The sequence below is a fragment of the Ursus arctos genome, unplaced genomic scaffold, assembly GCF_023065955.2.
Source record: "Ursus arctos isolate Adak ecotype North America unplaced genomic scaffold, UrsArc2.0 scaffold_31, whole genome shotgun sequence".
NCBI lineage: Eukaryota > Metazoa > Chordata > Mammalia > Carnivora > Ursidae > Ursus > Ursus arctos.
The window spans coordinates 32,901,692-32,928,701 of NW_026622997.1; the positions used below are offsets into that span (position 1 = coordinate 32,901,692).

A 27,010-nucleotide genomic window follows, 5' to 3' on the forward strand; every position below is an offset into this window, starting at 1 on the left:
TTATGTCAACAAGCATTTATTCTCATGATATGGGGTCTTTGGTTCAGCCAGGGTTCAGCTGATCTGGGCTGGGCTTGAAAGGGAAGCTCTGCTCTAGGCTTACAGGTCAGCTGGGCTTGGCTCCATGTTGTGCGCTGGGCTCAGATCTGCTCTCCGTATGTTCTGGAATGGAGGCTGAAGAGGCAGGGCCCATCCCGGGCATGTTCCTCTCAAGGCAGATCCCTGGAGTGCAAAGAAGCAAGCCCAAGCATGCAAGGCTTGATCATGTCTGCTAACATCCCACGGCCCAAGGCAAGTCACAGGACTGAGCCCAAATCTGAGGGGTAGGAAAGTATACCCTGCCACCACGAGGCCATGGCAAAGCTTTGGATGTGTAATTTTATTACAGGGGGTAAAGTCTTAAGACTGGCTGTTTGATCTACCACAGTTTCTCTATCTGCTTCCTAAAAATCCCTTTTAGCAAGATCTGAGCAGGCCCTCCTCCTCACATCCAAACTGCCCTCCTCCTCACATCTCCTGTCAAGCGAACAGCAGCGCAAATTGAATTCTAGTGGGGACTAGGCTGGAGTCACTGGCCAGGCTGCTTTCCAGAAGATGTTTTGGAAAGCTCCACAGTTTGGCCTGGAGTGAACTCAGATGCTTTACCGAGCTCAGGATTGCTGGACAGTCTTTCCAGAGCCTCATATCTTTTTAGAGGCCAGGGAATTTTGGAGAAGATGCACCGTGTTCAAGCATATGTCCACGTCAAAGGCCCAGCTTCCACAGGGAGGGGACCTTCGGAGAGAGGCTTCCTCTCCAGTGGCTGCGTACACTTTGTATATGACTCTCGGCAGGACGCCAGGGCCCAGCTGTTTTTGTCTCTTCTGCATTTCCTCTCTCGCCTTTGTGATTGCTGCAGGAGGTGGGTTCACACCCTGCGTGGGGCCGGACCACACATCTCTGTCGATAAGGCGTTTGGATCCTGGAGATAAATTCTCAGCAAGAGTTCTAAAGTCAATAGACTTCAACCAGCTCTAGAGGGCCGAAGGCACTCAGGTGTGCTAGGTACACTGAGGCTGTCTCCGAGGGGCTCTGCCAACTCCATGCTGCCTTCAGCGCTCTTGAGTGTGTCTGTTTGCTACGTGTCTGCCCTGTGGACTCGGGGAGGCTTCCAGGATCAGGCTGGAAGAGCTCTGTTGGATCTTCCCTGGTTCTATAGACTTTATGGAGGACTTACTATGTGCCACAGAACCATGAGGGCCAGAAGTCGACCAGAGAGCCTGGACTCTGACTGACGGGCCTCAGTCGCAGAGCCAGAGTAAAGGTGTGGGACAGATGCAGGCCCAAGAAGTAGGAGATCTGGGTTCTGACCCTGCTGCTCATTACTTGAAGGAGTATTTATTCAGTACCAACTTGTGCTGGGAACACGGCTGTGAGCAAGACATATAGGTCCTTGTTGTCATGGAGCCTTTAGTCTTGGGGGGAGGGGTGGCAGGCCATAAAAAAATAAGCAAATAAAGAAAGGTGATATGTCACGTACTGATGGGGAAAATGAAACAGAGAAATGGTGGTGGCTGTAGTTGGGGGGGTCAGGGAAAGCTCCGCGAGGAGGGGACTCTTGCCACTAACTAGCTCTTAGAAGCCAGCCCCTCCCCTCTGTTTCAGGTTTCTAATATTATCAATGAGGGTGTAGATTAGAGAGGCTCTATGGTGGCCTGGCTCTGAAATGTGATCATCTACCCTCTCCTGCATGATCCTTTTACCCAGTCCCGGCAAGGGGAGAAAACAAACCAATTCTATGTATTTTCTCTCTGCTCTCTCTCTGGGGTGGCACGTCCTGTATTTACAGGACAGAGATAGTGAGAGTGGCAGACAGACACTTTTATTCACTCAGCTTCATCGTGGGTGCCATTCCTCTCTCCACTCCACACCCCTCCCCACCTACAGCTGGCTTGGGACCTTTACACAGGCTGGGTGGCAGTTCTCTGAGGGCCTTCTGGGGGCTGGCCCACCCTCCCCTGGGTCTGTATTCTGCAGCTGAAAAGACTCACTGAGGCAAGTCCCCAGCAGCTCTGTTTCCCTGGTGGGAGTTTCAGCCCAAATCCTGCAGAGCCCCAAGTGGCTGGGTGAGGGTGTGAGGCCCCAGGCGCCCATACTGCCCACTCTCAAGCTCTCTGCAGAGCTCCCAGGAGCCATCTCCTGCTCTTGGGGTGCAGCAATGTCCTTGGATCCTGCCAGGTGGGTGGCTCCCTGGAAATACAGCTGATTCAGGTGCTGCCTGAATGGGTCATTTGGGACGTGAGGGTGATGGTGGAAGGTCTGGTTTGGGAGATCAGGACTGGCCATCAAGTTGCTTTATATCCCTCTGCTTTGTCTTGGGCTCCAACACCCTGGCTTGCCGCAGCCATTCCTGGGCTCCGAAACCGGGCTGGTGGGTAGCTCAAAATAGTGGATTATCATTTCTCCCATATTCTATCAGCATGAGCTCCCCTGCCACTACATTCTGATGGTACTATTTCATAATGTCCCGGGTTTATAATCAACTGTGTGAAGCACCACTACAAGAGTGAGCAGAAGGGGCGCCTGGGTGGCCCAGTCAGTTAAGCGTCTGCCTTTGGCTCAGGTCATGATCCCAGGGTCCTGGGATCAAGCCCTGCATCGGGCTCCCTGCTCGGCCGAAGCCTGCTTCTCCCTCTCACACTCCCCTTGCTTGTGTTCCGTCTCTCGCTGTCTCTGTCAAAAACATAAATAAAATCTTAAAAAAAAAAAAAAGAGTGAGCAGAAGTCCCTGTCCTGCTCCTGGCACCCAGGCATTGTCTCCAGCACCCACAGCAAGGACGGCACCCTAAGCCCTAGCCCCAGCCTCGCCGGCAGCCTCCAGGACACCATCCCTAAGGAAACACAGCTCCTTCTATCAGAGCCAAAATCACTGGTTGCTCCCAGCAGCCCACAGATCACGTCTGACGCCAGGGTGAGTGAGAACACCTTCCTTCATCTGTACTCTGTTCTTGCTGCCACAGTGCATGGCTGGATACCTACCGGAAACCTGGAAGGACACGGGATATTCTTGGTTAGGCTGTGCATGCGGCATGGATTTCTCCCTGGATTGAAAGGCACGGCGGGGCGGGGGGAGGCTGCAGGCCATTCCCCTCGTGTCTGTGGCAGCGCGCCTCCCAGTGCCCCGACTCCCAGGGGCTGCATTTATCCCCCCAGCTCTGCAGGACGATGCCTCCTTTGCCCTCTGCAAAAGCTTCATCTCCCTGAGCCAGGACCCATACTCATTGTCCAGCCCCATGGTTTTTCACAGACACCCCTGCTGAACTATCCAAGAGATTCTCTTTTTGCTTTTTGCTCCTGATAGTCATTCCATTCCAGGATGGCTCCCCCTGACTGCACGGCTGGACATGGAGAAGGGTTCTCTGGGCTAAGAACCAGGGCCCCTGAGTTCTAGCCAGGGCAGTCCCCAACCTGTGGTGTGACTGGGCAAATCATGGTCGTTCTCTGGGCCTCACTTTCCGAATATCCAGACTGATGAGTGGATGAGGTACCCGGAAGAAGACAGGTGGCTAGCATGGCTCCTTGCTCCTCAAGGCGTCGATCGGCAGCACTGGCAACCCCAGGGAGCTTGTGCAGAAGTGCAGAATCTTGGCTCCCAACCCAGACTTACCGGACCAGGATCTACCTTTTAACAAAACCCCTAGATTTCCCAGCACGTTAACGTGTGAAAGAAATGGTATGAGTGACAAGCAGTTAATTTGCTTCAAGTTTGGCCATCATAAGCCAAGCCAGAGGGCTCGGGAGCATAGTGTTCAAACCACTGCAGCAGGCGGAGAGATGGACGGCTGCAGCCATCCGAGTGTGGCCACGGGGACCTGGCCAAGGGGGGGCGGTTGGGGAGCAGGGGCATGTTCTGCCTGACATCGCTGAGGATGACCCAGTAATTCTCTGTGCCACGCTGAATGTGGCAAGTGATGGGGAGGAAGAGATTGAAGACAATTCAAGGCTGTGGTCCTTCCGATCTAATTCTGAGTGCCAGACCCCAGGCTGTTTAATTAAATGGTCCTTAGCTTTCAGACATTCCTAGCTGTTCTGACTGAATCTTAGGGTGGGAAGGAAGACCACCAGGCACCCCAGCGCATCTGAAGGGGATGCGTTCCAGGCACTCTGGACCCATGGTTCCCAGCTCTGTTGCACACTGGGAACCCCTACGGGGGGCCTGTAGAAATCCCAATGCCCAGGGCCCTCCCAGTACAGATTAAATCGGAATCTCAGAGAAGGGTGGTGGGAGGGAGCAGGTTATACCAACGAGGAGCCAGGGCTGAAGCCCACTGCTTTCGACGGTCTATACCAAGGACTGGAGGGCAGGTACCGGGGGCCAGCAGGCACTCGGGTCTTGCATTTCCTCTGCAGCCTGGGCCGGGGTTCGTCAGTGCTGCCAGTGGTAACGAGCACAGGGTCTGAGTCGGCTCCACCCCAGACGTGCCTGCCATGGTGACTGGGGCAGGGCTGGGGCTGAGGAGGACGGCCACAGAGCAGGGCTCAGAGGGCCCCACAGCACAGACCTCAAACCCAGATAAAAGGTGCCAGTTCTTGACCTGATGAGCCCCAGGGAAGTGGTGGAGCTGTCAGTCTTACTGGGATTTTATGACTGTAGTTTCCCAGACTGGAGGGTGTGGCTACAGAGAAACCGCGGGCAGGAAATCACCCCTTACTGCGTTGGGCCAGTTTTATCACTGGGGCCAGTTTCCCCACTAATGGCTCCCTGGCGCGTGGCTGTTTGGACGGGACTTTGATGGACGTTATCTCAGGATGAGCCGGCCACCTAGAGGGAGACGGCATGTGAACTTGACAGATGTGTGGGGGACCGGGGGAGGTGAGCTGCCCAAGGTCACATAGGGCAGAGGTCAAGGAGCCCTGCGTTTGGGCCTCCTCCCTCCCAGTTCTAGGTTCTTTCCATTTCACTGGGACAGATCCTGCACCAAGGAGAGCTGGAGGGTTTCTCGGGGTGGGGATGGAGGAATTGGGGGTGGCAGGGGCTCTGAGGCACTTCGCAGAGCCTCTTCTTGGCACCAGCTGGAGAAGAGGGCACGGTGGTCAAGCTCAAGGTTCCCGTCCAGATGCAAAAAGTTCCAAACTCAGGAATTAAGGAAGATTTTTTTTTTAAAGCACTGTAGAAAGGGGTGAACCTCATTTTCTCAGATTTTAAAGCCGTCTTCGGCAGTTAGAAACAGCAGATTTGGCACCATGGATGACAAACGCCCCGTACAGGGGATATATACCTGTCCACACGTGCCCCTGGCAGGGATTTAAACATTCCACAGCTTTTCCATGAATCCTAAATCAACTAGATTCGTCCTGGCCCTCGAAGTGGAAGAGCCTGCAGGCGAGGCGTACATTACATCTTCCTCTCTGGGCTCCTGCTCCCGGGCTGATAGTCACAAACTCCCCGTAATGAGCACTCCTGAGGAAGCGCAGACAGACAGCACCCCTCAAGTAAGAGCAGAGGGAGCCCAGCGCAGGGGAGAGGGAAGTGTTTGCTTTGGCTGGGGAAGGTGCCTGGGGCCCGGCCTGCATGTTTGCCTGACGCGGAGGCCTGATAAGGGGGCTGCGTGGAAAGTGCTGTGTGGTGGGACCTGGCCATCTGCCGCCCGTTGGTGAGGCCGCACCTGCTGGCCCTTTGGCCCTGACCTGGCGGAACGGGGACCCCCTGTCACCCTTCTTCAGCTTCCTTTGCAGCCTCATGGTCACTAAGAACCCAAGATTATTTTTTTTCCCCTTAAGAATAAAAATTGAACCCTTGAACTTTTGTTTTGATGAATTGCTTCCAGGCTGCTATTTGGAGAACAAAGCTCCCCAGCTGCAGGGAGGGTGGGGGCCAGGAGACAAACACCTGACTGACCACGGAGTGGCTTTTCAAGATAGTGTGGCCACATGGAGAGAGTGCAGAAAAGCTGGGTTATCCTGGCTCTGCCATTCAATCGTTGCGTGCCTCAGTTTCCCCACCTGTCAAACAGGGGATCAGACTCTTGGCTCTGTACACTAAGAGGGTTCCGCCTTTCAGCACAGCTTTCTATACTGTCTGGGCACTGTGTTAGCGGGAGGACGTCATCCTGACATAGACCTTGGGTTTATGACTCTTCTCTGAGAGGGCTGGAAATAGTGTCTTTAGTATGTGGGCAAAAGCTCAGTAAACATAACAGTTCTTTCCTCTTTCAACAAGGAAACGGAGGTGAGAAGGCGAGCTATGGCGTCACAGCTGGCTGGTGGCAGAGCCAGCCTATCTCAGGTCTCAGAGACAGAACAGTGGGCAGGCCGGCATCTTGGCATCCTTGCCTGGGACGCTCCATCCATGTGCAGACCCCCTAGTGTCTAAACTGCAGAGAGCTGGCTGTGAAACCGAATGCGGGTCTCCTGGGGCAGGTGTCAGTCCTGACAGGATCCAAGTCTGCCATTTCACTCAAGGTGTTGACACGGGAAAGCAACGCTTGCCCCGGCTGGTAGCCTTTGGCTTACTACTGGGACGAGGTTAAAAGTAGGGCTGGGGTAAGGGGTCCTGGGTATCGTCCCTGGGGGTCTCTGGGGAAGAGGGGAGGCAGGAGAAGAGAAGGCCTTTCCACAGCTGCCAAGAGAAAGATGGGGGACGAGGGTGACAAAGGCCAGGAAGGGCCTTTTCTTTCTCTTCCTGTTGTCTGACACATCACAGGTATTTCTTCTTTAAGTATTAACGGTGTCCTCAGGCCTGAGCCTTCAAATAGTGATTATGTCTACAACTCATTGGTAAGAACCAGGCTCCAACAGGAGAGTGATATTTCTAGCCAGGGATTTAAGTCCTCGAACAATCACTCAGCCCCTTCTCGTATGGAGAAGGCTAAACAGAGGTGAATGGTTTTGGGGACAGAGAACACAAGGAGCTGAAGGTCTGGAAGAAGGAGGCAAGCTTTGCCAAGCAGGGTGGGACCACCTAGGCCCGCCACCCCCTTGGGCCTATCTTGGTGTTCGTGATGCTGCCTCCTGGAGCTTTTTCCTGGAGGAAGCGGAGGCCAGGCACGTGTGAGGCGACCACAAGGTCAGTCCTTTGGTTTCAGGAATATGCAGGAAGCTTCCTACTTCCTTCTCAGCTCACTTCCTGCTCTGGCCCTCCCCCTCCATCCCCCAAAGGTGGGTGAGCAGCGCCCTGGAGAAAGATGCACTTACATTTCTTCTGCAGGATGCTCTGTCTGGCCTTGATGAATGCCAGGATGTCGGAGTCCGTCTGGCTGTCCCCGGTGAGTGGGACGGACGACGCTGGCCTCTCAGGGGTGCTGAGGACAACCGCAAGCTACACATCACTGCACCTTATATTTGGACTCCATGCTTACCTTTCCAAAGTGCTTTCTGTGTTCAGAGACCGGATCTCACCCAGGAGGCTATGGGACAGCGGTTGGACTCCTCACCCCTCGACTGTGTCTGGGCCGAAGCCATAGCAATCCTTTCAAATGCAAACACGTCATGTCCTCCCCTGCCTTAATCCCTTTAGTGGCTTCTTGGGTCACTCTTGGAATGAAACTCAAACTCTCTTCTTGTGTGAACTGACCCCCAGTATACTGGGGCCACCCTGCCCTTCCTTCTGTTATTCTGTTACTCAATAACATGAGTCCCTTCTGGCCTCAGGACCTTTGCTTTAGCTGTCTCCTTTCCCTGGACTGCTCGCCTCCAAGACCTTTGCATGGTTGAATATGTTTTGTCTCAGCACCTTCCCCATCCCTCCCAACCCCCGCCCCCACCAAGTCTATTCCACCCGGGGCCTGACTGACTCCTTCAGCACCCAATTTAGATGGCACATCCTTTGGGATGTCTTCCCTGTGCGTCCCCGTACCCTACCATGGGACAGATGACTATTCTCTCCTCTCTTCATAAAAACATGATATTTAGCTGAGAAGCTTACTGTGGCTGAAAAAAAAATGTTACATTTCCCAGCCTCCTTTGCAGCTATGTGCGGTCAGGTGACCAGGTTCCAGCCAGCGAGATTTGTAAGAAGTGTGGGATTTCCAAGAAATCCCCTTAAAAAAGGAAGAATGTACGTGCCTTTCTCCCTTTTTGTTTTCCATCCAATAAATTGCCCCTAAAGAAAATTCAAAGCAGTGCCCTCCTGGCTTGCCAAGAGTCACCCTCGTCCTGTCACTCCACACAGCAGGTGACAGTATCCACTGTCTTAGAAGGTAGTGAGGACTGGACATAATAAAGGGCTGTCCATGATCACGAGTGATTGTGTTGGCATCCAGCTGCAATCTGGGGCGCGCGGAGCTGTTCCTTCTGTCTGGGCTCCGGGAGGGGCATGGCTGGACCTCACCCTTGGACAGCTTGGGAGGCGAGTAGGTGAAGAAGGGTGTTCAAGGGTTCTAGTCAGAGCGCATAAAGAGCACTGCTGGCGAGAGGCCTTTCAGCTTCGTTCGGTCTGCAGTGAACGGTGCACAGGGCCTGAGGCTAGGCTTGTCCACTCTCTGTCCTGCCCTGCCTGGGGACGCTGTGGTGGGACTAGCGGGCTATGCTATTGCAACAGCCCATGGGCCAGCTCTACTTTCCTTTAATGGCCCTGGCTACATCTATTTACAAGGATACATGAAGCAAGTCTGCCCACACAGGGCCGCAAAGACCCTTGGGAGAAAACTCCCCAGCTTTGGGACTTAGCATCTGTGAGAGACTCCAGGGTATTCCTAGAGTCCCAGGGGGGAGGCCAGACCTGAACTCTGTCTGTGCAGCTACCAGACAAGGGGCTCCTCAGGATGTGGGAGAAGAGAACTGGCAATTTTGACCCATTCCACCCATGGCAGGGGCTGTCACAGCACGAGAGGGAGGAGAAGACAGACCTGCCTTCCAGGGACTCGCTGGTGCTGCTGTGCTCCCGGCTCTGTGGGATGGGGTAAGGCGAGGGCAAGATTTTCCTGGCGTTCACATCACTGCAAAAGAAAAATGACAAAAGGAAAAGGAATGGGAGGACATTTACAGAAAAGAAATGTAGGTTTCTATTTAGGAGCTGTACGGATTGAATGTGTGTGTCCTGCCAAATTCATATGTTGAAGCCCTACCCTGCCCCCAAATGTGATGTATTTGGAGGTGAAGCCTTTGGGAGGTAATTAGGTTCTGGTGACGTCATGAGGGTGGGGCCCCCACGAGAGGATTGGTGCCCTGACAAGAAGAGGAAGAGAGATCAGAGCTCACTACCATGTGAAGACACAGTGAGAACTCGCCATCTGCAAGCCGGGAAGAGGGTCCTTGCCAGCAGCTGATTTTCTTGGACCTTGATCTGGGAATTCCAGCCTCCAGAACCGTGAGAAATAAATAAATCCCTAAAGGTTACGCCACCTTGTCTATGGTATTTTGTTACGGCAGCCTGAGCTAACTCCGAGAGGAGCCAGGAATCCCGTGTCGTGGACGGTGTCACAGTCAGCTCAGGCCGCTCTAACGGAACACCCTAAACTGCGTGGCTCCCACAACAGGAATTTGCTTCTCACAGTTCTAGAGGCTGGGAGTCCGAGATCAGGGTGCAGGGTGGTCATGTTCTCACGCCCGTTCTCTTCCAGCAGACTGCCAAATTCTTCCTGCGTTCTCACAGGCTGGAAAGACAGTGAGCTAGCTCTCTGCCTCTTCTTAGGAAGGCACTAATCCCCTTCATGAGGGCTCCACCCTTGTGACTTAAAGACCTACCTCCAAATACCATCACATCTGGGATTAGGTTTAAACAAATGAATTTTTAGAGGACATATTAAGTCCGCAACATTCTACCCCGCCCCCTCCCCACCCCTGCCAAATTCATGTCCTCACATGCAGAACGCATTCCTTCCATCTCGCCAGCCCCCAAAGCCTTAACTTGTCCCAGCATCAACTCTGAAGTCCAAAGTCCCATCTAAATCAGATATGGGTGAGACCTGGAAAGTCGAATCACCCTTGGAATTTTTCCAGCTGCGAGCCTGGGAGACCAGACAAGTCATGTGCTTCCAAACTAAAATGGTGGACAGGCGTAGGTTAGACCTTCCCATTCCACAAGGAAGAAAGAAGAAAGAAGGAAGCGGTGATGGGTCCCAAGCAGGTCCCCAAACCTAGCAATGCAAACTCTGTGAGATCTTAAGGTTTGAAAATAATCCTCTCTGGTCCAATGTTCTGCCCTTTGGACTCACTGGGATGATGGTCCCATTGCCTGGACCCACTGAGTAAAGGTCCTGCTGGGCTCTGCAGGGCGGGGGTCATGCCCTCATGGTTCTGCACAGAGGCCCTGCCCCACAGGTCTGGGTAGAGGCTGTCTGGTCTGTTGAAAGCAAGGCAATGCCCCCCCCCCCCCCCGCTTTTGAAATGGAGGAGGCAGCCGGGATGATCTCTCAATTGCCTTCAGGGTCATTCTTCCCTTAACTTGGAAGAACGACGCATGTTCGCAGCAGAATAGCTGGCATTTATAGACACCGTCTACTCACCAGGTCCTGGAAAGTGCTCTGTAAACATCATGCCATTTACTCCTGTCAATAACCTCATTATCCTCATTACACAGGTGAGAAAATGGAGGCTTAGGGAGGTTAAAGAAATTCTAAACAGTACCAGCTGGCTACGGGCAGAGTCTGAATCTGATCCATGACTCTGAGGGGTCAGACTCCGTGCTCTCAGCCACGACACCTGATCAACTGGACTCGGCTGGAGATGCATGGCTCACCCCTGGCCACACCGACTGACCAGTCCCTGCTCCTGAGTGACGAGTCAGACCCAACAGGCCAGGCAGGTGCATTTTTGCCCATTTAACTGGGCTGCCCGATGTATGTGCCTTGCCTTGGATTTCTGGTTGAAAACAGCAGAACCCAACAGTGCCCCTCAGGAGGTGAAGAGGCCAAAGCTGTCCCAGGATGCCAGTGACAGGCTGGGATTCTCTCCCTTGCTGTGGGAGGGTCCTGTCTAGGTACCATATCAGAGCTGGAAGAGACCTAAAAGGTCACCTGGTCGAACCCTCCTTTACAGATGGGGACTCAGGTTGAGAGATGGGCTAGGGTTAGACAGGGGAGCCGGCTTTGCCTAGCCTGCACCTTCAGTCTGAGGCACTCCACAGGCCGGACAACCTGCTGCCTCCACCATGAATACAGCCCCTCCCCCGCTCCAGCCTTCTACCCTCTCAGCCAGCTGCTGGGCCTCTTTCCCTGGGCCTGCCTCCACAGGTTCGAGACTGTGGGTCAAACAAACAGGAAGGGAAATCAGAGCCTAGGAATCTCCGCCACCCTCATGCCTATTTCCCTGCATCGCAGAGACTCACAGCGGGGAGAGGAGCATCTGTGCTGTCTGGTTAGGGATGGTGTTGAACCAGAGGCAGCCACAAGGTGGCAGGCTCTGCACGCTTTTCTTTGGGAAACGGTGGTCAATGACCAGGGCTCCTTCTGAATGGTTCCTGGTGCAGGCCTCCAGAAGGGAAAGAGAAAGGGCTTTCCATTCTGCAGGAGCTTTGATTGCACCAGGTCAAAGTCAGTTTGGAAACTGTAGCAAGTCTGTAAGATCAGGTCACCGGCACTGTAATGGCTCACTAACTCAATAGATTCCTAGTGGATTCCCAGGGGATCCTTGTCCAAGATTTCAGGGAGCATCCACAGGTGCAAACTGTCGAGGGCTGGCAGTGGGTGGCAGAGGGGCAGAGATGGACATGGACAGGGCAGAAAGGTGTGAGCACACCTAGGAAGATGGGGGTGTCCAGCACCCTCTGCAGAGGCCCAGCTGCCCAGCATATTGCTGCAACCATGCAGGAGGATGGCACACTGTGAAGGCTTGGGGTTCCTCCAGTCTTGAAGCTGCTCCAGTGCCCCTGGATGCCACAGCTCAGTTTCTGTACCCTCAGGATCACACCACAAATTACTTTTGTCTTCTTTCCTGACCAACCGGCCTTGCACACTGCATTCATTTCTCATGTTGACAAGCCTTCTGGAGAAAGAACACACCAGCCACCAGAATTAGCTATCTTTTTCTTACTAAGGATTAATAGGTAGTATTAATAATAGGCCTCCTGGGTTGCCAATAGGAGAGTTGTGAATTTAGTGTGATCGGCCCGCAGGCCCTGGGCATCCCCGAGGAAGTGACGTGATCAGGTTTCTTCCAGAACCTGAGGAGGACAGGACTGGCCCCAGGCCTGCAGCGTCCATCTGGAGCAGCCACTCTGGCCCCGGGGGGAAGCAGCCAGTGGACTGTGGCTCTCCGGCCCCCGCAGCTCTTCGATGGCACCGCACATTTATCTGCATCAAGAGGGGCCTTGATGCATCTCAAAGATGAGGTGAGGACATCCGCAAGCGGGGAGCTGCCTTGCCCAAGAGCCTGCTGCTTGAAAAAACTATAAAGAACATTTGTTTCAGACATACTTTGTGAAAGTCTAAATTGAGGGGACTCCTTGCGGGTAACCCACGGTGATGCAATGCACACCTCTGAAATCCACTGCTCGGAGCTTCAGGGTTAAGGGTCTCTTGGCAGGCACTTGCAGGGGTCATCTTCAATTAGAATATCTAAGGAATGTGCAGGAATGCCAAGACGCTAGTTCTCACGCAGGTGGGTGCAGGGAGGGAAGCATGATTCTTAGAGTGGTTCCCCAAGAAGATTCTAGAAGGCCCTGCCCAGTGGCTGGTTCTTAGCCTTTTCCATGGTGGGCACTCTGACAGAAGCTGGCTGGCAGAGGCTGGTGGCAGAGGGGACAAATGGACAAGCAATACGGAGAGGCAGCTTTGGCTGATGGGAGAGGGGCAAGAAGCCTAGGGAGGAAGACAAGTAAAGAAAAAAGAGGGAGAAAGGAAATGGAGGGTGGGGATAAAGATGAGCAGAGCAAGAGAGTGGGAGAAAGGGATGGGGAAGAATGGAGTGCAGGAGTGAAGCGATGAGAGGAGAGGAGGCAGGGACAGAGGACCAGCGTGGGGGTGGGGCTTTGGGAGTGGGGGGAGGAAGTAGGGAGAAGGGAAACACTGGCACGGCCTGGAGCCTGAAGCTCAGGATTGAGGTGTAGCTCTTCGCATTATCAACTACAGCGATAAAAACATCCCTCTTCCTTTCTGGGCCTCAGTTAGTTAAATGAGGGGATGGAAGTCAGGGCTTCTCAGTAGAAACGGCGGTGGCCAATGGCAGGGAGTTCTGGTTTTCCAGTCAGAGGTTGGCTTTGTGGGCAAGTGTAGATTTGCTTTTTGAGAATCCTGGCCCCTTCGGAAAATCAGACTGTGGACACACTGAAAGAGGGGAGGCCCCAAGCAGGAGGACCTGGAGTTTGGCAGAATACAAAGAAAGCACGGCTATATGAAATAGCACAGAACCTGGGCTGGAAAATGCCACGTCCTGCTAAGCAACAGAGTACACATGTGCCTCTCCAGGGCAGTCACTGACATGAGGAGTGAGTAGAGCAGCTGGGCGCTGACAGGCCTGGGTTCCAATCCTGCCTTACCACTGATTAGCTGGGAGGCCCTGAGCAAGTTAATTGAGCTCTCAGAGCCTGAGTGTTTTCATCTGTAAAATGGGGACAATGGTTGTATGCTGCACATTTGCTCAGCACTTGGCCTACAAGGCCCAGGAGAAGAAAAGAGAAGAAAGAGAGAGAAGTAGAAAGAAGTAAGAGAAGAAAGCTAAAGCTGTCTCCTCAGGGAATTTAAGGACACCAACAACTCATCCTCCACTGCTGGATGTTGGCAGAGAATGTCTGAGAAGCCGCAATGACGTGGGACAGCGTGTCCTTCCCACTTCGTCCCTGCTAGAGTCCTGTGAGCAATTTTCTGCCAGCTCTATAAAGCGGTGGCAGGTGATTTCTTTGTCAGCGCTGGAGCCCCTACACCTTTCCCTTTCCAGTCTCTGGCAGGGATCTTTTTCTCTCACCTATTGGCAACTTTCTGACTACAATTTTGGGTATCCAAACTGCTGCATGGAGGGAATTTAGGGCTGCCAAACACTCACAGTTGAGGTGTCTGAGCAAATACTATTCAGGACACTTGGTTATCTCTGCCAAGCATTAGAAGTCCGACCAGAGCACTGGCTGCCCCCGGAGATGAACAGCACTCCTAGGCCTATCTGGGCCATCTCTCCAAAGACTCTCCTGCCAGCAGTCATCGAAGGGCTGGGGTAGTTGTCTGGAAGCAAGATTATTTCTACCTTATAGCCCTGGAGTGTGCATACTGGCCTTTACACACACACACACACACACACACACACACACTGCATTGTTTTTGTTTTTTTCAAGTTTATTTATTTTTTAATAATAATATTTTTTTTATTATATTATGTTAGTCACCATACAGTGCATCCCTAGTTTTTGATGTAAAGTTCCATGATTCATTAGTTGTGTATAACACCCAGTGCACCATGCAATACGTGCCCTCCTTAATACCCATTACCAGTCTATCCCATTCCCCCACCCGCCTCCCCTCTGAAGCCCTCAGTTTGTTTCCCAGAGTCCATAGTCTCTCATGGTTCATTCCCCCTTCTGATTTCCCCCCCTTTCTTCTCCTACTGATCTTCCTACTTCTTATGTTCCATAAATGAGTGAAACTATATGATAATTGTCTTTCTCTGGCTGACTTATTTCACTTAGCATTATCTCCTCCACTCCCGTCCATGTTGCAGCAAATGTTGAGAAATTGTTCTTTTTGATGGCTGAGTAATAGTCCATGGTATATATGGACCACAACTTCTTAATCCAGACATCTGTTGAAGGGCATCTCGGCTCCTTCCATGATTTAGCTATTGTGGACAATGCTGCTATGAACATTGGGGTGCATATGGCCCTTCTCTTCACTATGTCTGTATCTCTGGGGTAAATACCTAGTAGTGCAATTGCTGGATCATAGGGTAGCTCAATTTTTAACTTTTTAAGGGACCTCCACACTGTTTTCCAGAGTGGCTGTACCGACTTGCATTCCCACCAACAATGTAGGAGGGATCCCCTTTCTCCACATCCTCTCCAACATTTGTTGTTTCCTGCCTTGTCAATTTTTGCCATTCTAACTGGCACAAGGTGGTATCTCAGTGTGGTTTTGATTTGAATTTCCCTGATGGCTAATGATTTTGAACATTTTTTCATGTGTCTGTTAGCCATTTGTATGTCTTCATTGGAAAAGTGTCTGTTCATATCTTCTGCCCATTTTATGAAGATGGAAAAATATTCCATGCTCATGGATAGGAAGAATTAACATAGTTAAAATGTCCATGCTACCCAGAGCAATCTACACTTTCAATGCCATCCCGATCAAAATACCAATGACATTTTTCAAAGAACTGGAACAAACAGCCCTTAAATTTGTGTGGAACCAGAAAAGGCCTCGAATCACCAAGGAATTGTTGAAAAGGAAAAACAAAGCTGGGGGCATCACAATGCTGGATTTCAAGCTGTACTACAAAGCTGTGATCACAAAGACAGCATGGTACTGGCACAAAAACAGACACATAGACCAATGGAACAGAATAGAGAGCCCAGAAATGGACCCTCGGCTCTTTGGGCAACTAATCTTTGATAAAGCAGGAAAAAACATCCGGTGGGAAAAAGACAGTCTCTTCAATAAATGGTGCTGGGAAAATTGGACAGCTACATGCAGAAGAATGAAACTTGACCACTCTCTCGCACCATACACGAAGATAAACTCCAAATGGATGAAAGACCCCGATGTGAGACAGGAATCCATCCAAATCCTAGAGGAGAACATAGGCAGCAACCTCTATGACATCGGCCACAGAAGCCTTTTTCATGACACATCTCCAAAGGCAAGAGAAACAAAAGATAAAATGAACTTGTGGGACTTCATCAAGATAAAAAGCTTCTGCACAGCCAAGGACACAGTCAAAAAAACTAAGAGGCAGCCCATGGAATGGGAGAATATATTTGCAAATGACACTACAGATAAAAGACTGGTATCCAAGATCTACAAAGAACTTCTCAAACTCAATACACAAGAAACAAATAAACTGCATTGTCTTTGAAACAAAAGAAAAGAGAGATGGAGCTTCCTATTTGCTGGGCAGGATATTTCTACCCATAAGGAACAATGCAAGAGATCTAGAAAAGAGGCTGGGGAAATAATCAGGGGTTCTGAGCCTCATCATTGGCAGGAGACCTTATTAATGTGTGAGACACATGAGAGGCTCAGGACCGAGCCAGGGCAATGACTAGGGAAAGCCCTGTCCTTTAGTCTGGGCCACTGTTTTTCAAACATGTTCTGTGCAGTCCAGGAGTTTCAGGGGAAGGAGGCAGCTATACAGAGGTTGCAAACTGAAGTGTCCCAGAGGTTGGCAGGTACCTGAGGGAATGTGCAGAAAGGACCAATGTAGGACACTAATGCTAAGTTACCTGTATTGCTGTAGAGCAAGTTTACTTACGCTGCCTTTTTAAAGAATTTAAATTGATGGACTAATTTTTTTGAGAAGTTTTAGATAAAGAGAGAATTGTGGAGATGGTACAGAGAGTTCCCATATAACTCCCCTCTCCTGCCTTGTGGTTTCCCCTGTTATTAACATCTTGCATTAGCGTTGTACATTTGTTACAACGGATGGGCCAATATAGATACATTTTTATTAACTGAAGTCCATAGTTCATCTGGGGGTTCACTCTTTCTGTTGTATAGTTCTGTGGATTTTAACAAATGCGTGATATCATATGCCCACCATTATGTATCATACAGAATAGTTTCACTGCCTTAAAAATCCCCAGCGTTGCCCCATTCATCCTTTCCACCCCTCCCCTCACCTGGCAATCACTAGTCTTTGTACTGCCTCCCATGGTTTTGCCCTTTCCACAACATCATGCTGGAATCACACAATGTGTAGCCTTTTCAGTTTGGCTTCTTACACTTAGTAATATGAATTTAAGCTTTCTCCATGTCTTTCCGTGGCTTAATAGCTCATTTCTTTTTAGCGCGGCAGAATAGTCCATTGTCTGGATGTACCACAGTTCCTTTATCCATTCATCATTTGAAGGGCATCTTGGCTGCTTCTAGTTTAGGGCAATTATGAATTAAGCTGCTGTAAACACCCATGCATAGGTTTTTGTATGGATGTTAAGTTTTCAGCTCATTTGGGTAAATACTAAGGAGCATGACTGCTGAATTGTATGGTAAGTATATGCTTAGTTTAGTAAGAAACCACAAAACTGTTCTCCCAAGGGCCCACACCATTCTGCATTCCCACCAGCAAAGACAGAGAGTTCCCGTAGCTCCACGTCCTCACCAGCATTAGCGGATGTCCGCGTTTTTGGATTTTAGTCATTCCAATAGGTGCGTAGTGGTATTTCATTGTCGCTTTAATTTGCAATTCCCTAGTGACATATGATTTTGAGCATTTTGTCATACACATACATCTGTAAATCTTCTTGGGTGAGGTGGCTGTTCAGATCCTTTGCCCATTTTTAAAATGGGTTGTTTTCCTCATTTGTCGAATTTTAAGTTTTTGTGTACTTTGGATACAAATCCTTTATCATATATGTGTTTTGAAAATATTTTCTCCCAGTCTGTGGCTCATCTTTTCCTTTTCTTATCAGTGTCTTTTGCAGAGCAGTGTTTTAAGTTTAATAAAGTCCAACTTATCATTTTTTCCATTTCTGGATCTACACTGCATTTTAAAACACCAGGCTAACCAAACAGAACAGTTCGCCAGCTGTTGACCCTTAGGGGCTCAGATAGGAGATGTTTCCTAAAACTGGAACATAAGCGGAAGTGCTGGTACCGAGGGCCAACTTGGGGGATGTGCACAAGTCCAGGGAGAATGTCAGTCAGGTGGTGGAGGGCTCCCTGGCTGGCCTTCTGTTTTGTTTTGTTTTTCAAAGACTAGTTTTAGATGATAGCATAATGTATAGACTTGTGGAATTCCAACGCTGTATACCTGAACTAATGTAACAGTGTGTGTCAACCATACTTAAATCCAACAACAAAAGAATAGTTTTGGGTTTACAGAAAAGTTGCAAAGATACTACAAAGGGTTACCATGTCCCTCATACCCAGTTTCCCTTTACAATCCTACCTTGGTATGGTACATTTGTCCCAACTAATGAAACAACGCTGATACATGATTATTAATTAAAGTCCATGCTCTAGTTGAAGTTTCTTAGTTTTTCCCTAACGTGTTGTTCTGACCTAGGACCCCATCCAGGCTGGCACATGACATTTTGTGTCCCGTCTCCTTAGGCACCTCTTGTCTGTGACAGTTTCTTACATTTTTCTTGTTTTTGATGGCCGTGACAGTTTTGAGGAGGACTGGTCAGGTATTTTGTAGAATGAGCCCCAGTGCTTTCCTCATGATTGGACTGGGGTTATATGATTTTGAGAAGAAGACCAGAGAGGTTGGGTGACTGGGTGGCTCAGTCGGTTGAGCATCTGCCTTCGGCTCAAGTCATGATCCTGGGGTCTTGGGATCGAGCCCCGTGTCGGGCTCCCTGCTCAGCGGGGAAACTGCTTCTCCCTCTACCTCTGTCCCTCTCCCCATTTGTTCTCTCTCTCAAATAAATAAAATCTTAAAAGAAAAAAAAAGGTCATAGAGGTCATGTGCCTTTCTCATAACATCACGTTAAGGGTGCTGTCTGGAACAACCCAACACCACTACTACCTCTATTTATTTGTTTGTTTGTTTGTTTTTAAGATTTTATTTATTTATTTGAGAGAGTGAATGAGAGAGAGAGAGAGAGAAAACGCACCAGTGGGGGGTGGGGGAGAGGCAGATTCTTCACGGAGGAGGGAGCTGGATGCGGGGCTTCATCCCTGGACCCTGAGATCATGACCTGAGCCGAAGGCAGACGCTTAACCACCTGAGCCACCCAGGCGCCCCACCACCTCTTTTTAAAAGCTTTATTTCACATCTTCCAACTTGAGAGCTCAGCTCCTATTCAAACCCGGTCAAAGGATAGTTTCCTGGTGCAGAGGCCAACACCCCACTCATGCTGTAGTGGATCTTTCTGGGGAATGGAGGGTGGCTTAGGCATGCGTCCTTGGCCTTACCACCTGAGTTGTGTGGTTGGAAAGATAATAATGTCGATGGCATGAGAAGGAACCTACCTTCAGAAGGTAGTATGGGGTGGGGGGCTATAGAGTCCCTTCTGGATCATGCCAGCATTCAAAGAAACTGGCTCTGGGCTGTCCTCGGGTGGAGGCCGTCCTCATGGGAGGCTGCCCACATCTGTCCTGAATCTGTGCTAGGGCACAGTCTTTTACCAGAGCTCCTCCCTATCCTGGCAGGCCTGCTACCCTCTGACCTACCACCAACATCCCCCTATCTCCCCCATGCCACTCTCCCTTCCACCAACTGCCAACCCCCTCTTCCTACCCAGGGGCAGGACCGGGGCTTTGTACAGTTAAACCACTTGTCTCTTGTTGCCATGGCAGTAGGTCCGCTGGCTGTCAGAGCTGGGGGAGAAGGACGGCGGAGGTATGCTCAACAACCCTTGCTCAAACACGCTCAAAAGCCACGGGCTTGACTATCTATAGCCAACGTAACAGTACACGTGATCCAGGTGGAGGAGAGGTAGGGAAACTTTTCTGCACCCTCCCTCTGTTGGCAGAGCTCTCTCCTTACCTTTTGTTAGAGGCAAGCTGAGACCTTTCCTGCTGGGATTCAGGCGTCTGGGGAAAGGACTTCACATGATTGAATGAATTCACTGCTGGCGAGTTTACCTGTTGAACCAAGAAGAAATTTCACAGCATTACGTTGAAGTTACTGACGTGGGAAAATGTCCTTGATGTCTGTTTCAAGGCAAAAAAAGCTAGCTCTAAAAATTGTTACGTACAACATATGTGGCAGAAAAAAATTAATCCAGACATTGTGATGACTATAATCATGGGCATCAAAATATTCTCTCTGGGTGGCAGGACTGTCTTTGTCCTCTTCTGGGCTGTTTCTTCCAAGTGAGCATGTGTTGCTTCTTTGTACTTAGGAGAAAGGGTTTAAACTGCGATGTCCTCTCTGCTTTTGCCTCCCCTTGTCCCCCAAAGAGTTGCTACCAGAGGCGGGAGAAATCCATTGAGCACCTCACGTAGAAGAACACCTCCGCCACGGAGCCCCTGCAACCTTGCGTGTCTCCACACACGGCTTGTGAGCAAGGCCTCCACTGCAGCTTATCTGAGTCTTGGCAGAATGCCCTGTGACTCTCCTAGGACATGAGTAGTTGTGACAAGGCTGTTCTCCACTTGCCTTCCTATCTCCCCGGGAGGCGGTCGTGGGACAGTTTCTCATCACCTCCCATGTTCTGATGAGGTTTAAGGCTTTCTGCCTCGCTCCACTCAGGGTACATTTGCAGGCTATAAAACTGCCTAGCGGCAGCATAGAATCCACTCGCCAGCAATAGGGTGCCCCGTCATCCCTGCTGCAGTTATCTGGTCTGTTTTGTTTCAGTGACCTCCTGTGGGGCAGAGGACGCACAGAGCTGACATCTTTGGCTACTCTAGTTTTTGCCGTCTCTATGAGCCATACACTGCCTGAACCCGTCCGCCTTGCCTTGACTCTTCCTGCGTCACCCAGGATGACCGTCACCATCTACTGTTCAGTGGCTAAACCCCCTTGGGCACCGGCAGTGGCTGAGGGCGTCTCCACGAAGGGTTCTTGAAGGGAGAACAGACAGAACGCAGGGCTGCTGGGAACATGGACGGGAACCAAGGACATTTTAAATTTTCCTAACTTCCACCTGAAATTTAGCATTTCTTTCAACAGTACAATGTGGATAACAAACCATTAGCAGTATATGTAGTACCAGTGGCTTTGTCATCAGTTAGAAATCACAGATATTTTCATATCATACTACACTGTTGCAGGAATCTTGAGATACTGTGTTCACCATTACTTTGAAATTATGTTAAATATTGGGTTCACCCCCCAGGTCTTATTAATTTTGCTTTAAAAATATTTTGATAACTTTAACTCCATCTTATTGGTTTTCTTTGTCATCTCGTGTATTAAATTTTATCCCACTATTCTTCTCTAGTGTCTGGTAACATGGCTACTTGGTAACATACTGGTTACTGCTTGGCTGTGTGTCATTGGCCAAATAACTTCTCAGGCTCTCAGCTTCCTTGTCCTTAAAATGAAGGGATCAGCTGTTAATCTCTAAGGATTCCGCCAGCCTCACCAATGATATGATAATACATATCTCGTGAGTTCCATTATACCACAGCTGAGGAGTTACGGGAGGACAATTGGAATTGGGGGTTTGTATTATGCTTCTTAACATGTCATTTTAGCTGTCATAGTATTACAGAGAACTTGCAGGAATCTGTCTAGCAAATATGCAAACATTTATCTACAAATACGTTTCCAGGGCAAAACTAGAAACAACCTAAACATTAAACAATAGAAGATTAAGCAGATTAATATAAATTCATAGGCTGGAACAGTGATGGCCATTAGAATGACATGGAACAGTATCATGGAAGAGTAGTCATGCGCTGCAGTGAGGTCCACAAGCAAAAGCCAGTTGTGATACTTGCAGACCAATATGACTCTATTTTTATAAAAACATATGGAAATATATGCATAGGAAAAAAGATAATCCAACATGATAATGTTGCTTATGCTTAAATGGTGGGATTAGGGTGATTTTTACTTCTTTGTGTTTTTTTCTATTTTCTTTCTTTTTTTTTTTTTTAATAATGATTTTTTATTATATTATGTTAGTCACCATACAGTACATCCCCGGTTTTCGATGTAAGGCTCGATGATTCATTAGTTGTGTATAACACCCAGTGCACCATGCAATATGTGCCCTCCTTACTACCCATCACCGGTCTATCCCATTCCCCCACCCCCCTCCCCTCTGTAGCCCTCAGTTTGTTTCTCATAGTCCATAGTCTCTCATGTTTCATTCCCCCTTCTGATTACCCCCCCTTTCTTTATCCCTTTCTTCCCCTACTGATCATTCTAGTTCTTATGTTCCATAGATGAGAGAAATCATATGATAGTTGTCTTTCTCTGCTTGACTTATTTCACTAAGCATTATCTCCTCCAGTGCCGTCCATGTTGTAGCAAATGTTGAGAACTCGTTCTTTCTGATTGCTGAGTAATATTCCATTGTATATATGGACCACAACTTCTTAATCCAGTCATCTGTTGCAGGGCATCTCGGCTCCTTCCACAATTTAGCTATTGTGGACATTGCTGCTATGAACATTGGGGTGCATATGGCCCTTCTCTTCACTACGTCTGTATCTTTGGGGTAAACACCCAGTAGTGCAATGGCTGGATCATAGGGTAGCTCAATTTTTAACTCTTTAAGGGACCTCCACACTGTTTTCCAGAGTGGCTGTACCAACTTGCATTCCCACCAACAATGTAGGAGGGATCCCCTTCCTCCACATCCTCTCCAACAATTGTTGTTTCTTGCCTTGTCTATTTTTGCCATTCTAACTGGCGTAAGGTGGTATCTCAGTGTGGTTTTGATTTGAATTTCCTTGATGGCTAATGATTTTGAACATTTTTTCATGTCTCTGTTAGCCATTTGTATGTCTTCATTGGAAAAGTGTCTGTTCATATCTTCTGCCCATTTTTTGATTTGTTTATTTGTTTCTCGTGTGTTGAGTTTGAGAAGTTCTTTGTAGATCTTGGATACCAGTCCTTTATCTGTAGTGTCATTTGCAAATATCTTCTCCCATTCCGTGGGCTGCCTCTTAGTTTTTCTGACTGTTTCCTTGGCTGTGCAGAAACTTTTAATCTTGATGAAGTCCCATAAATTCATTTTATCTTTTGTTTCTCTTGCCTTTGGGGATGTATCATGAAAAAGTTTGCTTTGGCCGATGTCGTAGAGGTTGCTGCCTATGTTCTCCTCTAGAATTTTGATGGATTCCTGTCTCACATCGAGGTCTTTCATCCATTTGGAGTTTATTTTTGTGTATGGTGTGAGATAGTGGTCAAGTTTCATTCTTTTGCATGTAGCTGTCCAATTTCCCAGCACCATTTATTGAAGAGACTGTCTTTTTCCCACCGGATGTTTTTTCCTGCTTTATCAAATATTAGTTGCCCAAAGAGCTGAGGGTCCATTTCTGGGCTCTCTATTCTGTTCCATTGGTCTATGTGTCTGTTTTTGTGCCAGTACCATGCTGTCTTTGTGATCACAGCTTTGTAGTACAGCTCGAAATCCGGCATTGTGATGCCCCCATCTTTATTTTTCCTTTTCAACAGTTCCTTGGAGATTCGTGGTCTTTTCTGGTTCCATACAAATTTAAGGACTATTTGTTCCAGTTCTTTGAAAAACGTTCTCGGTATTTTGATCAGGATAGCATTGAAAGTGTAGATTGCTCTGGGTAGCATGGACATTTTAACTATGTTAATTCTTCCGATCCATGAGCATGGAATATCTTTCCATCTTTTTATGTCTTCCTCAATGTCTTTTAAGAGTGATTTATAGTTTCTAGAATATAGGTCCTTTACATCTCTGGTTAAGTTAATTCCAAGGTAACGTATGGTTTTTGGTGCTATTGTAAATGGGATGGATTCCCTAATTTCTCTTTCTTCGTTCTCGTTATTCGTGTACAGAAATGCAACTGATTTCTGAGCATTGATTTTGTATCCCGCCACGTTACTGAATTGCTCTATAACTTCTAATAGTTTGGGAGTGGCTTCTTTTGGGTTTTCCATATAGAGTATCATGTCATCTGCGAAGAGAGACATTTTGACTTCTTCTTTGCCGATTTGAATACCTTTGATCCCTTTTTGTTGTCTGATTGCTGTTGCAAGGACTTCTAGTACTATGTTGAATAATAGTGGCGAGAGTGGGCATCCTTGTCGTGTTCCTGATCTTAAGGGAAAGGCTTCCAGCTTTTCCCCATTGAGAATAATATTTGCAGTAGGCTTTTCATAGATGGCTTTTATGAGATTGAGAAATGTACCTTCTATTCCTACACTCTGAAGGGTTTTAATCAGGAAAGGATGCTGTATTTTGTCAAATGCTTTTTTGGCATCGATTGAGAGGATCATATGGTTCTTGAGTCTTTTCTTGTTGATATGATGTATCACGCTGATTGATTTGCGAATATTGAACCACGCTTGCATCCCAGGTATGAATCCCACTTGATCGTGGTGGATAATCCTTTTAATGAACTGTTGGATTCTATTAGCAAGTATCTTGTTGAGGATTTTGGCGTCCATATTCATTAGGGAAATCGGTCTGTAATTCTCCTTTTTGAGGGGGTCTTTGCCTGGTTTGGGGATCAAGGTAATATTGGCCTCATAGAATGAGTTTGGTAGCTTTCCTTCTGTTTCTATTTTTTGAAATAGCTTTAGGAGAATAGGTATTATTTCTTCTTTGAATGTTTGGTAGAATTCCCCAGGAAAACCATCCGGGCCTGGAGTTTTGTTATTTGGAAGGTTGTTTATCACTGACTCAATTTCTTCATAATTAATTGGCCTGTTTAAGAAATCAATTTCTTCCGGTTTCAATCTTGGTAGTTTATAGGTTTCCAGGAAGGATTCCATCTCTTCCAGATTGCTTAGTTTATTGGCATATAGCTGTTGATAAAAATTTCTAATAATCCTTCCAATTTCAATGGTGTTCGTCGTGACCTCTCCTTTTTCATTCATAATTTTAATAATCTGGGTCCTTTCTCTTTTCTTTTGGATAAGTCTTGCCAGTGGTCTGTCAATTTTATTGATTCTCTCCAAGAACCAGCTTCTAGTCCTGTTGATCTGCTCTACTGTACTTCTGGTTTCTGCTTGATTGATTTCAGCTTTAATTTTGGTCAACTGCTTCCTTGTGCGTGGATTAGGCCTGTCCCTCTGTTGCTGTTCCAGCTTCTTGAGGTGAGAATATAAAAACTGCATGTTAGATTTTTCTATTCTTTTGAGTGAAGCTTGGATGGCTATGTATTTCCCCCTTAGGACTGCCTTTGCAGTATCCCATAGGTTTTGGACTGTTGTATTTTCATTCTCATTGGTCTCCGTAAATTGTTTAATTTGATTTTTGATTTCCTGGTTTATCGAGTCGTTCCTGAGCAGGATGGTTCTTAGTCTCCAAGTGTTTGAGTTTCTTCCAAATTTTTCCTTGTGGTTGAGTTCCAATTTCAGAGCGTTGTGGTCTGAGAATATGCAGGGGATAATTTCAATCTTTTGGTATCGGCTGAGACCTGTTTTGTGTCCCAGAACATGGTCTATTCTTGAAAATGTTCCATGGGCATTAGAATAGAATGAGTATTCTTTGGTTCTGGGGTGTAGTGTTCTATATATATCTAAGAGGTCCAACTCGTCGAGTATGGCATTCAAAGCCTTTGATTCTTTGCTTAGTTTTTGCCAGGGTGTTCTGTCTATTTCTGAGAGTGGAGTGTTGAGGTCCCCTACTATTAATGTATTTTTATTTATATGTCTCTTTATTCTGGTTAAGAGTTGGCTTGTGTATCTTGCTGCTCCCCTGTTGGGGGCATATATATTTATAATTGTCACATCCACTTGTTGAATACTTCCTTTAAGAATAATATAGTGCCCTTCTGCATCTCTAACTATAGTCTGTAGTTTAAAATCCAGTTTATCTGATATGAGAATTGCTACCCCAGCTTTCTTTTGAGGTCCATTTGCGTGAAAGATGGTACTCCCTCCCCTTACTCTCAGTCTGAATGCATCTTTGGGTTCGAAATGAGTCTCTTGTAGACAGCAAATGGATGGGTCATTTCTTTTTATCCAATCTGCAACCCTGTGGCGTTTAAAGTAAGAATTTAAACCATTAATGTTAAGACTGAGTACTGAGAGATATGCTTTTAATTCTGCCATGTTGTCAGTAAAGTCTTTGTTCGTATTGGCTGTGACTTTCTGTTTTGTATCACTCTTGGGGCCTTTTTACTTTTATAGAACCCCCCGTAATACCTCCTGTAGGGCTGGTTTCGTGGTTACGAAATTGGCTAGTGACTGTCGATTCTGAAATGTCTTTATTTCTCCATCAATTCTGAATGACAGCCTTGCTGGATAAAGGATCCTTGGCTGCATGTTTTTCTCTGAAAGAGCTTTAAAAATGCTCCCCCAACCCTTTCTCTCATTCCAGGTCTGTGTAGACAGGTCTGACTTAATTCTGATGCCTTTGCCTTGGTACGTGAGAAATTTCTTTGCCCTGGCTGCTTTCAATACTGTATCCTTGGATCTCATATTTGTGAATTGCACTATGACGTGACGTGGTGTAGGTCTGTCATGGTTGAGCTTGGGAGGGGTCCTCTCTGCCTCTTGGACACGAATTTTTGTTTCCCTCGCTAGATTAGGGAAGTTTTCAGCTACAATTTGTTCAAATATCTCTTCTAGACCTCTGTTTTTCTCCACCCCCTCGGGGATGCCGATGATTCTAACATTGGATCGTTTCGTTGAGTCAGTAATCTCCCGTAGCCAACATTCGTGGGCGTGGATTTTTTTAAGACCATCTTCTATTTTTATTTTTTCCTCTATTAACCCATCCTCCAATTCACTAACCCTTTCCTCCGCTTCGGTGACCCTGGCCATCAGAGCCTCTAGTTTTGCCTGCATTTGGCTCATAGAATTTTTAATTTCTGTCAAATTCGCTCTCATTTCCGCCCTTAGGGATTCTATATTCTCAGTAACATTTTCCTGAATACTTTTTTCAAGCCTACTCATTATCTTGACCATTGTTACTCTGAATTCCATTTCTGATAATTTGGTTACATCCATATCCGTTACTTCTGTGGCAGAGGCCACTGACTCACTGTCTTTTCTTTGCTGGGGGGGGGGGCTTCTCCTTCTTGTCATTCTAATGAGGGGAGGTTGCGGGGTTGTCCAGAGCCCAAAATTATTGACTGGGTCCCAGGCCGTGCCCCTTGTTTTATAGGGATCTTAGAGATGTGGGCTTCTTCTTTAAAGATTTTATTTATTTACTTATCTGAGAGAGGGAGACAGACAGTCAGCAAGAATGGAACAGAAGCAGGGGAGTGAGAGAGGAAGAAGCAGGCTCCCAGCGGAGGAGCCCGATGAGGGACTCCTTTCCGGAACGCTGGGATCTCGCCCTAAGCCGGAGACAGGCGCTCAATGACTGCGCCACCCAGGCGCCTCGGGTTGTGGGCTTCTTGATTTTTCAGCCTGCCTTCTGGGGGAGGGGCCTGCCGCGCCGATACTCAGGCAACCCTGT

At 48.2% G+C, this 27,010-nt stretch overlaps 1 protein-coding gene across 7 annotated transcripts in view; it reads right to left on the minus strand.

Annotated features, from left to right (window-relative positions):
• Nucleotides 1–27,010, minus strand: part of KIF6 (kinesin family member 6) — a 423,767-nt gene continuing 396,757 nt past the window's right edge. For 6 of the 7 annotated variants that reach the window (XM_044378327.3, XM_026482835.4, XM_057304796.1 and 3 more), the window contains 4 exons: nt 19,489–19,586; nt 8,826–8,915; nt 7,174–7,280; nt 1–222 (listed from right to left, as the gene is read on the minus strand). In XM_044378327.3, the coding sequence (XP_044234262.2) occupies nt 107–222; nt 7,174–7,280; nt 8,826–8,915; nt 19,489–19,586 (411 nt within the window). In that variant the 3' untranslated portion in view covers nt 1–106. Of the gene's footprint in view, nt 3,026–7,173; nt 7,281–8,825; nt 8,916–19,488; nt 19,587–27,010 lie in introns of all 7 variants that reach the window. The other variant, XM_057304795.1, reaches the window with a different exon arrangement.